Raw genomic sequence first — 13,033 nt, forward strand, 5'->3', positions numbered from 1 at the left:
GCTGACAAGTACAACCTAATGGTCGTTAATCCTAACACTATGTCTCCATGTTATCCAGACTACCTTTTAGACAGTATGAAATATTTGAAAGAAATTTTTGGTACACCACTCCATATGGGAGAGCAAAATCCTAATGTAGGACAGATTTGGGACTTGATTTGGAACTGTGCAGTATCAGCACTGTATGTGCTAATACTGCACAGTTGAACAGGCGGGAAGAAAGGTGTGGAGTGGAAAAGGACACTTTTGGAGGTAGAGAAGGCAGTCTCTGATAGCTGAGCACAGTAGTGGTCTGCAAGAGTAGCAAATAGATTTTTCTCAGGGTAACAATTTGTGGAAGTGGTAAAGCCAGTAATGGTTAGTCAACTATTGAATTTAAGAGGGAGTTGGGTCATAACCGGGTCAATGAAGGGAATTCACGACACTTATTTATTTTATTTTTTTTAAATTCATAAAACAATAACAGGTACACAATTAAATAACGATTAACGGGTTAATTTCAACAAATATTGAAACAATTCAGATAGGTTGATATTCAAACTAGAGTAGATGGGGTTAGATATTACATTAGTGCACTGGATCAAAGATTGGCCATCTGATAAGTATCAGCAAGTTGTGCATGGAGGAACAATATCCCGGAAGAGGAAAGTCACTAATGGTGTGCCTTAAGGATTTGTTTTAGGGCCACTGCTGTTTAACCTGTATGTTAATGATATTGATAATGGAATTGTTAATGATATAATAATAAATATTCACATCCAAGGATTTAGATGTGGATCAGTTGTTTGCAGTGGATGCAAAGTTGGGACAACTATGAAGAGTAGAGCAGATGTTGTGACCTTACAAGAAGACTTGAACAGATTGGGTGAATGGGCACGGGAGTGGGAATGCCAGTTCAATGTTGCAAAATGTAAGATTTTAAATTTTGGGAAATAAAGATGGGATGTAGAATTTATGCTTGGTGGGGATATATTGTTGGAGGTGGAGGAAATAAGAGATCTTGGGGTGATCGTGGATAAGGATCTAAAATTTAGAAGACACATTGACAACATTGTGAGGATAATACAACAAATTCTGAGAATGATGTGTAAGACACTGACTTGTAGAAGTAAGGATATTCTTGTTCCATTGTATAAGGCTGCACATGGACTACTGTGCAAAAATTTGGTCAACTGGTCTTCAAAAGAATGAAGAGATGTTGGAAAGGGTCCAAATGACTAAGGTAGTTTCAGATCTCTGGAATGTCAAATATGAAGAAAGGTTGATAATTCTGTTGTGGGCGATGACAGTGAGCAAGTTCAAGGCAAGGTATGATAGATACTGTGAGAATGTTGAACAGTTGTGTGAACATGATGTTTAGGGCCTCCCTCGATGAGTCTAAGGACTCCTGAAGTAGCCCGTAGTAATAATAATAATAATAATAATAACATGCAATTTGCAGTCTAGCGAATAGGAAGAAGAGCTGTAATATGACAGAGACCTCCAAGTTAGTAAGGGGTTGTTATAGGTTCAATGATGAAGAGGTTTTACATAAAATGGTAGGAGATCAGGGGGAGAACAAGAGATCAGCCCTGAAAGCTGTATAAGGAGGATGTGAACAAGGCATGAGAAACAGGTTTTTTGCATGCAGAGTTGTAAATGATTGGAATGCCTTGCCTGAGAGGATGGTGTTGCTAAGAATTTGAGTGTGTTTAAGGCATGGCATGATGAGCTATGTGTATGACAATGGGACCTTTTAGATGAGTCTCTGACTCCATGGGGGGGGGTCTGAGGATAATAATAATAATTTTCATACAAAACATCAAAATATCAAACAAAAATATAAGAATTCATATGTTTTTTTAAAAAAGGATTTTCCCGTTTCTCGCTTGGAGAGTCATAATTAAATTACATTCATCTTTTTTCGGCACAGATCCATAGAACAAAAAAGGGAATATGACATCATAAATTAAGTTATTCATATTCTTAAATAACGCAATTTATTTCAAAAGATATCTTCTGAACAGTCTAGACTCGTCTTCTGACAGTCTATGCTAAAAGACTAAGAATTTAAACAAACCTCTCATTCGTATTACGTAGGCAAATACCTAATCTACAAAACAAGTTCGTTATATATGCAAACAACTCGGATAGTACTTACGGGATAGCCACCGATTTTGTTTACTTTATAACTACAGTTTGAATTTCCACTAGCAGTTATTTCTCCATTTTTTAAACCTAACAAAACATAATTCGCTGACATATTTTCTTTAGCATATGTTTTGTCTTAATTTATCTAGACTTTTGCTTATATATATATTTTTTAAAATAACATTTTTTTTTTTTTTTAATTAAACTACATGATAATAACAATTCACACGTAACTCTTTCAAATCAAAACATAACATGTAAGCATGTGGTGACGAATTCACTGACACGGTACACAAAATAACTTTGTTCTAACCATGATGTGAAAGTAATGACACGAATCATAAGTAAAAATTGAAATAAAATAATAATATTAATAATACAATAAAATAAAATAATAATAAAATAAAATAAAATAAAATAAAAAAATCAGCTAACGCCTTTTTGTTCCCGTATAGGAACTAGGCGAGACCATTTAGCAATAATAATAACAAACGCACAACCGATTCGCTTTTGTCCAGCTGAGCAACGTTTCATGGAAAGACTTAAAAAGGTCTAAAACAAAATCCAAATGCTGTATCTGGAAAAAAAAAATGTGCTAAAATAATTCTAATTTAATGTATCTACGGAATTCCTACAGTCTCCGTAGTTCAATTGGTTTCGACGAAGCTATTTGATTGAAAAAGCTAAAGAAGCTTTATCACGGCTTCAACCGTTAGTTATTATTTTTCATATGGGGTGAAAGGTTTTTCACCTTGAAATTGGGGTTCATCATCATCATCATCATTAAGCTCGTGAACATACATACACACAGATAATTAAATAAATAATAAAATAAAAAAACACCTTGTTCTATTATTATTCGGTAGAAAAGTACATCTTACTTTACTAGGGAATAACAGTAAAATAAAGCAATTATTAGAGTGAGGAAAGAAGAAAGACACGTAAAAATTAATCAATTATGTTTGAGAAACTTATTGAGTGTAGCATGATGTTGTTTCTTGAAACTAGTGCAGATAAAGGAGTGCATTTTTTTAAAAACTTTCTTGCAAGAATTAGAGTAGTAATCAAGCAACAAATTTCCTAGCATGCTGGTCAGTAACTCATTCAAGCTCAGGGGTCTCAGCTTCGTCACTTTCTCGTCTTCTGATATTATTATTATTATTATTATTATTATTATTATTATTATTATTATTCCTGATACCTCCAAGGAGTCCGAAGACTCATCGTGGGAGGACATCTACAATTCTCTCTACACCTAACCTCTACTACGAATCATCTCCATCAACCATCTACCGCCCACTTCCAACACCACCACAACTAGTAATTTTTGTCTGTAAATTGCGTGTGTTCTGATGGGCCGATTTGTATGTATGCGGGATGAAAAACCCGAGTTTCCGGGAGAAAAAACCCTGCTATCTTGGTGTTATATATCTTGGTGTTTTGTTGCGGTCTGTTCAATAGCTGCATCTTAGCAATTTTCACATTTGTTGTAACACTGTTTGTCATTTATACAAATTCTGACGTCTTATAATCAACTAAGATGGGGAAAAAAAAGGTTTTAGCTGACGTGTTACAATTCGAAATGAATAATTATTGCCATTGATCATATTTCGAATCATTGCGTGGGATTTCCATGAAGGCGGCGTGCTCAAAATCAAATAATGAACAAAGTTCTGAATGATATCGCTTCTTATTTATCGCCAACCATCGGCGTTTGTAAAAGATTAACCCATGGACTGGTGTCTTTGGATGTTGAAGTTAACAATTAAACTAATAAAATAAAATATATCGCCATGTCCTTATATTCCCAAAAGGCAGCACCCACAATTTAGCCCTAACTGACTTTCAGGGGCGGCTTGTGCATAGGCACTACAGAACTGCAGCAACCCCAATTTTTCTAGCTATATAAATATATTTATTAATTTATTTATATTTGCTTGTATTGTATAAAAATAATAAAAATCCATCTTGTAGCACTTAGGAGGGCTATGGACGCTAGCAGCACTGTGCTTATCACAGTGTCATATTACTACGCACGCAAGCATGTGCAGGTAAGGTCATAGTGAGATGCGAGCTATTAGCGTAATGCTGCACTGTCCGTTGCACAGTTCCACTGTTGTTTATATGCACTTCGCGCCAATAGTAGAATGTTCGTAATTCTTATCGTGTTTACTCCGTGTCTTTCAATATTTAGACATTACAATTAAAGACATAACATTTGTTATAGTTTTTATTTTAGAACATTATTGGGGTTATTATAAAAAATCAGCTAACGTCTTCTTGTTCCCTTTTAGGGAGTAGGCGAGGCCGGTTTTAAGCCCTATCGAACTTTTGGAGACTGAGTGTGCAGTTCAATCTCCATTGGTAGCCAATCAGAGATAGCTGTCCCAAGACTATCACTAATAATAGGCACGCAATGAAGAAGGCGGCTAGTAAGTGCCGCCATCTGGCGGTCCCTTACCGTAACACAACATATTTAATGTCTGAAAATAGTGTGGGTTCGACGGCCGATTTTCTTGAGTTTACGGGACGAAAAACCAGAGTTTCCGGGAGGAAAAACCAGCCAGTCCGTGCCAGAGATCAACTAACTCTGGAACCGGTCGAGAAGAGGCTTACAAAAAAAGTTCCTCTAGTCGGCGACTAGATTCCAACGCCTCTTATCCTGCGGTCAAGCGATGTAGAGTGCAAACGCTACTTCTACTGAGCTACACAAGCTCTTATTATAATGGATTTTATTTTTAAGTAATTTTGAATTATACTAAACTGTATAATTTTATCGATAATAAACAATATTATTTCATGTTTATTTTTTTAAATTTTTATTTTTATCATAATTTTGATATTTTATCCAAACATGTATATTTCGAAAGTTGCAAGCATCCCCACGGTTTTATGCCATGAGCAGCCACTGCAAGTCTCTGACTGTTGTTTCAGCCATTCCTAATCTTCTTCTGACGTCTTCTGAACAGCAGTTCTTCACCGTCGCTACGCTAACAATTCCTGTTAGTGTAGCAAGTGCGGAAAGAAGTTTTTCCAAGCTTAAACTGATTAAAAATTATTTGCGAACAGCCTTCAGCCAAGAAAGATTGGTTGGTCTAGCAACTATATCGATAGAGGCGGACATTGCTTATAATTTAAATTTAGAAGAGCTTATAAACAGTTTTATTGTGCTATATCCCCATAGGGCAAACATTAAATTAATATCATTATGTAATCGTTTTGCATTAATGTTTGTCTAGTTATAAAAGCAAAATAGCAATTGGAGATTTTCTTATATTTTTGTCTTAAAATCCATCAGGGGCGATATTTAATTGTTTTACCTCAGGGCGCGATCTACTCTCGCGACGGCCCTGCTGCTGCTACTACTACTACTACTAATAATAATAATATAATAATAATAATAATAATAATAATAATAATAATAATAATAATAATAATAATAATAATAATAATAATAATAATAATAATAATAATAATAAATCACTACAGAAGATGAATTTTTCAAGGTGACTTACTTTCACTTTCATTGTTCATTCTGATACTGATTCTTCTAACATTAATTCTAAACTAGCTTTGGATACCAAATCTAGCTTTGGATATCAAACATCAAAGCAATCAGGAAAATATATCTCATTTGTTATACATGAATGACCTTAAACTATACGGAAAATCATCCAGAGAAATTGAGTCACTGAAATGTCGTCACTGAGAATTCAGACTGCATTGAGCAGTTTGAATTTTCAGTGACGACATTTGTATGCAATTTGGGCTTGAGAAATGTAAAACACTCTCTATAAATCAAGAGCAAAAACAGGCAACAAAGAAACCATATTTGCAGATGGAAGGAAAATTAAAAATTTGCCACAGCATGAATCCTATAAATACCTAGAAATGTTGACGCAGGCGACGTTTCAAGTTCGGAAGTAAAAAAAAAAATGTGTGTGTGTGTGTGTGTGTGTGTGTGTGTGTGTGTGTGTGTGTGTGTGTGTGTGTGTGTGTGTGTGTGTGTGTGTGTGTGTGTGTGTGTGTGTGTGTGTGTGTGTGTGTGTGTGTGTGTGTGTGTGTGTGTGTGTGTGTGTGTGTGTGTGTGTGTGTGTGTGTGTGTAAAGGGGAGCCAGAAAAGTTCTAAAGTCCAAACTAAATGGAGGCAACGCTGCATCAGCAGTCGATACATGGATGATTCCTATAATCAGATACACAGCAGGGATAACTGACTTGACACAAAGCCAATTTGTGCACCTCATTGTAAAAGACGAAAGTCAATGACACTTAATCATGTTTTGTACCCACACAGTGATGTGGATCGGTTATACATAGCCAGGGAAAGGGTAATGCGTGGTCTTTTGCAAGTGAAGCAAATAGTAGAAGAAGAAAAGCGAGTGTAGAATACTTACATCAATAAGATCACAGAAATTATATTAACTGAAGCTTAGAAAGAAAAAGTAGTGAATATAGTAGATCCGAAAAAGAAGTAAAAGGAGAAAGTATGGCGAAAAGATATGGCATCAGTGCCAGGAAAGAGAGAGGTCTGATACTTGCTGCTCAAGATCAAGCAAAACAAACGAATCCAATAAAGGCGAAAATGCCTACTGTGAAGAGATAAAGAAAAGATAGTGGACCATCTAATTAGTCGAGAGGTTGCCCATACAGACTATAGACAAAGGCGACATGACCGAGTGCCAAAAGCTTGACACTAGGGCTTGTGCAGGAAACATGGTTTGCAACTTGCAAAATCTTTTGGGAAGAAGAGAGTTGAAAACATTATTGAAAATGAGAATGACAAGATGCCATGGGATTTTAAAATTCAGACAGATTGACATCTTGAACATACTCGTATATGCCGAACATCACTGCTGTCGATGAAAAACATTTGCAGTTTATTGATGTGGCAATACGAAGGTGATACTAGAGTAGAAGAAAAAGTACATGAAAAACTGACCAAGTACAGGAATCTGAAGATTGAAATTCAATGATATTAGAGCAACAAGAGTTCCAATTGTCATAGGAACGTTAGGAGTTATGCCAAAAACATTTATGAAACACCCGGAAAAGATGAGCCTTTCAGCTATGACGTCATCTGAACTTCAGCCAATTGTACTTTTAGAGATCTCTCACATCTTAAGACGATATGTTATCTAGTCGATTCCTTGGCCTTTTGATGAGGTCCAAATCGGGCTCATTTGCTAGTCAAATATTTCATTATTCTATTTTATATTTTTTGTTACTCTTTGACTGTGAACACCATTAACTGAATTTAATAATAATAATAATAATAATAATAATAATAATAATAATAATAATAATAATAATAATAATAATAATAATAATAATAATAATGGCAATTGTAATTTTGTTCAAGAGAAATATATAAAAGCAATGTCAGCTGCTAAACACTATAAATATCTAGGAATATTAGAAGCCAGTGGTGATCTCCACCTCGAAAGTTAAACAACAGGTACCAGCAAAATACACGAAAAGAGTTTGAAATATTCTGAAAACAAAACTGAATGGAGTAAACACAATTTGATCAATGAATTCCAGTGATCCGATACACAACTGGCATAATAGAATGGTCAAAAAGAGACCTGGAGAAACTTGAAAACTAATCAACATCACTTCGTGGATGCATTACATCCACGAAGTGATATTGACCGGTTTTACCTACCGAGGAGAATATGTGGACAGGGTATGCTGCAAGTGACACAAACTATGGAAGAAGAAGAAATTAGCTTAAAAAGTTACATCGACAATAGCTCTGAGCAAATGCTTCAAGCAGTTACACAAGAGGGTCTTCTGAAAGAAACAGAAAATAAATCCGATTACAAAAATGGAACAGCAAAATAACCGATAAGTGCGCTGGAAAATAAATCTTTGCATTGGTCAATTTCTTCGAGATACTGTGAACATAATTGAGGTGAACAAGATGTGGCAATGGCTACAATACGGATATATTAAAAAAAAAAGAAGGATTTATTCTAGCAGCTCAATAACAGGCATCACAATTTAATGCAATGAAAGCAAAAATTTTGAACATCAATAATAACAGTAAATGCAGATTATGCGATCAGAAAGATGAGATAGAACATATAATCAGGGCCTGCAGCAACATAGGCTCAAACTGACTAAAAATAGCGCCATGATCAAGTGGCTAAAATAATTTTTAGCCACTAGATTTTAGCTATTTTTGCATACATTGACATGTATGCAAAAATGGATTTCCTACTTCTGATAACTTGTGGCATCATAAAATAGAGACAGTATTGAAAAAACCAAACAGAAAAAATTCTCTGGGACTTTCGAATACAAACCGATCGGCATTTGGAACACAATAGACCTGAATCACAACAAAAAATTACTAAATATCGAGGTCTGGAAATCGAAGCTAGCAGTCTGTGGCTTAAAAACTAAACAGAAACTAAAGTTATCCCAATAGTTATCGGTGCACTCGGTGCAACTTCAAAGAAGCTATTCAAATATTTACAGCAATAATAATAATAATAATAATAATAATAATAATAATAATAATAATAATAATAATAATAATAATAATAATAATAATAATAATAATAATAATAATAATGATAATAATAATAATAATACAGATAGAGTGGTTCATTTTAAAATTAATTTCAAATAATATCTATAAATATCTTTATCTTCTTCCTTTTACGTATTATGCCTAGTGGCCTGTTACAGTCTCACCCCATCTGAGTCTGGGTCTTCCTACTGAACGTTCACCCTTTAGCCTGTAGTTCAAGAGTTTCTTTGGAATTCGGTTAATATTCATCCTCTGCACGTGATTCTTTCAGTTTTCCCTGTATTGCTTGATGTGTTCGATTATTGGTTTTACATCGATTTCTTTTAGAATGTCACTATTTCTTTTATGGTCGAAAAGTATATATATCCCGGTCATTATCTCATGAAATGCATCTCTGCTGCTGTTATCCTCTGTTCATCTCTCTCTCTCTCTCTCTCTTCTTTCAAGTCAAGTCTTCACTTCCCTAGCATAATACTGGTCTTGCCAAAAGCTATGATTCTGGTGTGCTTTTGAACAATTGAAGGTTTTAAAACTTGATTTATAATGCCTAGTGCTCTGTTGAATATAATCAATATCTTGATTATTTTGATGTTGATTATTTGATATAGAAAGATATTGATTATTTTATAATCAATATCTTTCTCTTTTTTTAAGGTTAAATGGTAGCCTAGGTATTTAAAAGTATTTACTTGTTCCAATATTTGGTGTTCAGTGCAAATTTTACTTCTTATGGGGATGTTACCTGAAGGCCATGCCTTTTATCAATAGATATTTTCATATCATTGTCTTTTGCAACAATGTCTAAATGATGTATGAAATACTGAAGTTCATTTTCTGATAAAGTATATAAGCACCTGGTCGTCTGCATATAGTAGTGTAATCTGAAATTGATTTTAGATAGTTTCCCTTTATTTTTCGTCTCCGAGTTTATATATATATATATATATATATATATAACAGAAGCTGGAAGAGACTACAGCCTTGTCTGTCTCCTCTGTTCATTGGTTTTCAATCTGAAGATTGTTTATTTGTTCGAACAGAAATAATGTTAGTTGTATATATGTGCTGATGCTTTTATCAGTTGGTTTGGAACTCTGTCATTTTCTAAAATATTCTGAAGATTTGTACGATGCACTATCAAATGTTCTACTGTAATCAATAAAATCCAGATGAGTCTCAATGTTACATTCCTTATGTTTCTCAATGATAAGTTTTAATGAAGAGTAACCATCAGCACACGTGCGTTCACGTCTAAAGTCATTTTGTTCTTCGCCCAGTCTTTCTTCATAAAATTTCCTGAGTTTATTTTTTATAAGTTTGCTGTATATTTTATAACCTGCATTTAGAAGACTGATTCCTCTATAATTATTGCAGTCATTTATATATATATATATAGTAATTCAAAAAAAAATCAGCTAACGCCTTTTGATTCCAGTATAGGGAGTAGGCGAGGCCGTTTTAGCCCTATCTAATTTTGGGAGACTGAGTGGGCAGTTCAATCTTCACTGGTAGCCAATCAGAGATAGCTGGCCCAAGGTTATCACTAATTAATAGGCACGAGTGAAGAAGGCGGCTAGTAAGTGCTGCCATCTGGTGGTCCCTAACCCTAACACAGTATTTTTAATGTCTGAAAATAGTGTGGGTTCGACGGACGATTTTCTTGCGTTTACGGGACGACAAACCCGAGTTTCAGGGAGAAAAAAACCCGCTAGCCTGTCAGAGATTGACTAACTCTGGAACCGGTCGAGAAAAGGCTTAGAAAAAGTTCCTTTAGTCGGCGACTAGATTCGAACGCCTTTCGTCGTGCGGTCAAGCGCTGTATTCAAAAAAATTCAAAAATTCAAAATTCAAACGCCTCTTCTACTGAGTTAATTTAAGGAATCGCATTTTGAATGATTCACTGGCATATTTAAAGAGTTACATGTTGATGCCATCCTCTCCTGCTGCCTTGTTATTCTTGAATGACTTTAAAGCTTCTTCCAGGTGTTTAAGATCTAGTTCTATATTATCATCATTAAAAATGAGTATGTTGGTTGATAAACACCATGTGTTTTTTTTCTCTCCATAGCGCTTGTAAATATTGTGCCCAAATATCTGTATCAATACTAGTAATTCTTGCTATGTCTTTTATATCCCTGTTTAAGTGATTTAATATTTTCTATGTTTTACTCTAGTTATATCTCTTTCTAATTCAGGAACAAAATTGTTCCAAGATTCTCTGTGATTTTGTCTCACTGCTTTCTTTTCTAAAATTCGTTTTCTCTTATAATCTTCCTGTGATTTGGTTGATAAGTATTTTTTGAATTTTTTCTTTCGTCTTCTACGATTTCTGCTATTTGGTTATTACATTTTCTTACTCTATTTCTTCTCTTTCTTTTCCTTTTTTTTTTTTTTACTAGAGTCTCTGAAGCGGCGCTTGCTAGAATTTTACATAGATTTTCCTACTGTTCTTTGATGTTCATACTTTCCTGGAACTCTTCTGTTTTTGTATGGGTACTTCCTGAGTACAGCCAACGAATTCTAAGTTCATTTAAGAGACTGACTTCAAATAAGCTATTCAATATTGAATGGTGATTTTGGGGTAATTTTTTTACTTTAATTTGATGAAAATCTGACTATTTCCACTAGAAGGAAATGATCTATTTCTATTTCATTTCCACGGATATGTTTTTGGAAATGAAATAGAAACAGATCATTTCCTTCTAGTGACAAAAGTCAAATTTTCATTAAATTGAAGTAAAAAAATTTCTTACTTCGATTTGATGAAGTAAGAAATTACTTCATGGTCACCACGAGCTGACCAGGTGAACTAATGGGCAGTTTTTATGTTCATATACATTATTCTCAGTTTAGTAAAAAGCGAAGTCTATTATTTTGTGCTGTTACTATTGCAAATATCTTCTCCCATTCCACACATGCAATCATTGATGTTCTTGTTTCAAATTCTAGCACTTAAATCTCCCATTAAAATAATGTAATCTGTCGTATAAATTTTGCGGAATATTTCCTGTAGTTTAAAGTGACATTTTTCAGTTTCTTCATTCTTACCTTCTACTGGTGCCTATACAACTAGAATTGTTATATGTTCTTGGCCAATATTTTAATCTAACCTGTAAGATTCTTTCATTACGAAATGGATAGTTTCAACATTATTTTTAAAGGTATTATTAATCATCAGCATTATGCCGCTTCCCGCGCTTTCATTTCTGTTAACACTTAGTATAACTTAAAGTAAGTGGATATAAATTTTGAACCTTGCAATTTCCAAATTCAAATTCCTTGCAAATTCTTAGTTTCGGATATTGCAGCTATTGTAATTTTATATTTAGATAAAATTTCATATGACTATTCTTCTTTATGTCCAAGTCCTTGGACATTCCAGGTGGCGAAAATTTCAAATGTTTTTCCTTTTCCAAGTCGTATTCTTTTTCAATCCAGGTCCGATATCCATATTTGACTGTCTTTTCTTCATATCTTTGTGACATTTAAAAGCAAAGAATATTTTCTGCAGATTGGTTGCTAGCCAAAATGCAGTAAGTCAGCAAGCACGCACCCTTTCGGACGTGTAAGATGCTATGCATAATGAGAAGGGTCATTAATCAGACCGGTTTCGACCATTATTCAGGTCTGATCAGTGGGAGCCAGATCCGGGAGAGATACCAAGGATCAAGTAATGCAGTTCACTGCTTAGAAAGAAGTCAACGAACACCATAGTGTGAAATACAAAGTCATTTCGCCCACCTTAATAAGATGTAGGACCTCCTTTTGCTGAGATGACTACAGCAATCATACGGGGCATGCTATCCACAAGCATATACGATAGCGATCAATGGGAATTTTAGACCATTCTTCCTGTATGTGTATAATGAGGTAATGAAATGTTATGGGGTGTACGTCCCTTGACTTCACCTGACACTCCAGTTCATCCCACAGATGTTCAATAAGGTTGAGATCAGGGCTCCACACGAGATTGGGGGGCTATAGGTGTGGTGATGTTCACGTTCACGAACCACTCAGTTACAGCAGTAGCCGTATGACATTGTTTTTGCTGAAAGAGACAATGATTAGTTCCGTAGAAATGCTACAAAGTAGGAAGCATTGCATTGTGCAAAATGTTTTCTATTTTCTAGTTTATGCTACAGCCTTTGTTGTTATCTTATCAAATGCCTTAGCAAAGTCCAGCTGTATCATAGTGTATTTTGCTAAAACGTAACATAAAACATAAAGAAATTGCTAAAACATAACCTCCTTTCAGTTAACTGTAGCCTACTCCACAGTAGGTTAGGCCGTTTTATTTAAACGCAAATAACAGAATGCACTGGCTTGAGGTTCGGGCGTAATTTCAAACGACATCAGCAATAAACA

At 34.7% G+C, this 13,033-nt stretch overlaps 1 protein-coding gene across 4 annotated transcripts in view; it reads right to left on the reverse strand.

Annotated features, from left to right (window-relative positions):
* The window catches only part of LOC150106867 (uS5 assembly chaperone PDCD2L-like), a 51,778-nt gene extending 49,410 nt beyond the window's left edge, over positions 1-2,368 (reverse strand). For 3 of the 4 annotated variants that reach the window (XM_090392777.1, XM_090392779.1, XM_090392778.1), the window contains exon 1: positions 2,141-2,276. Coding sequence is in view for 1 of the 4 variants with exons in the window: in XM_090392776.1 (XP_090248902.1) it covers positions 2,141-2,242 (102 nt within the window). In the remaining 3 variants the exon portion in view is untranslated. Of the gene's footprint in view, positions 1-2,140 lie in introns of all 4 variants that reach the window. The other variant, XM_090392776.1, reaches the window with a different exon arrangement.
* Between the last annotated feature and the right edge of the window lie 10,665 nt (positions 2,369-13,033).

This window comes from Typopeltis vanoorti, chromosome 5, assembly GCF_054136105.1.
Source record: "Typopeltis vanoorti isolate ZY-2024b chromosome 5, IOZ_Tvanoo_1.0, whole genome shotgun sequence".
Taxonomy (NCBI): Eukaryota; Metazoa; Arthropoda; class Arachnida; order Uropygi; family Thelyphonidae; genus Typopeltis; species Typopeltis vanoorti.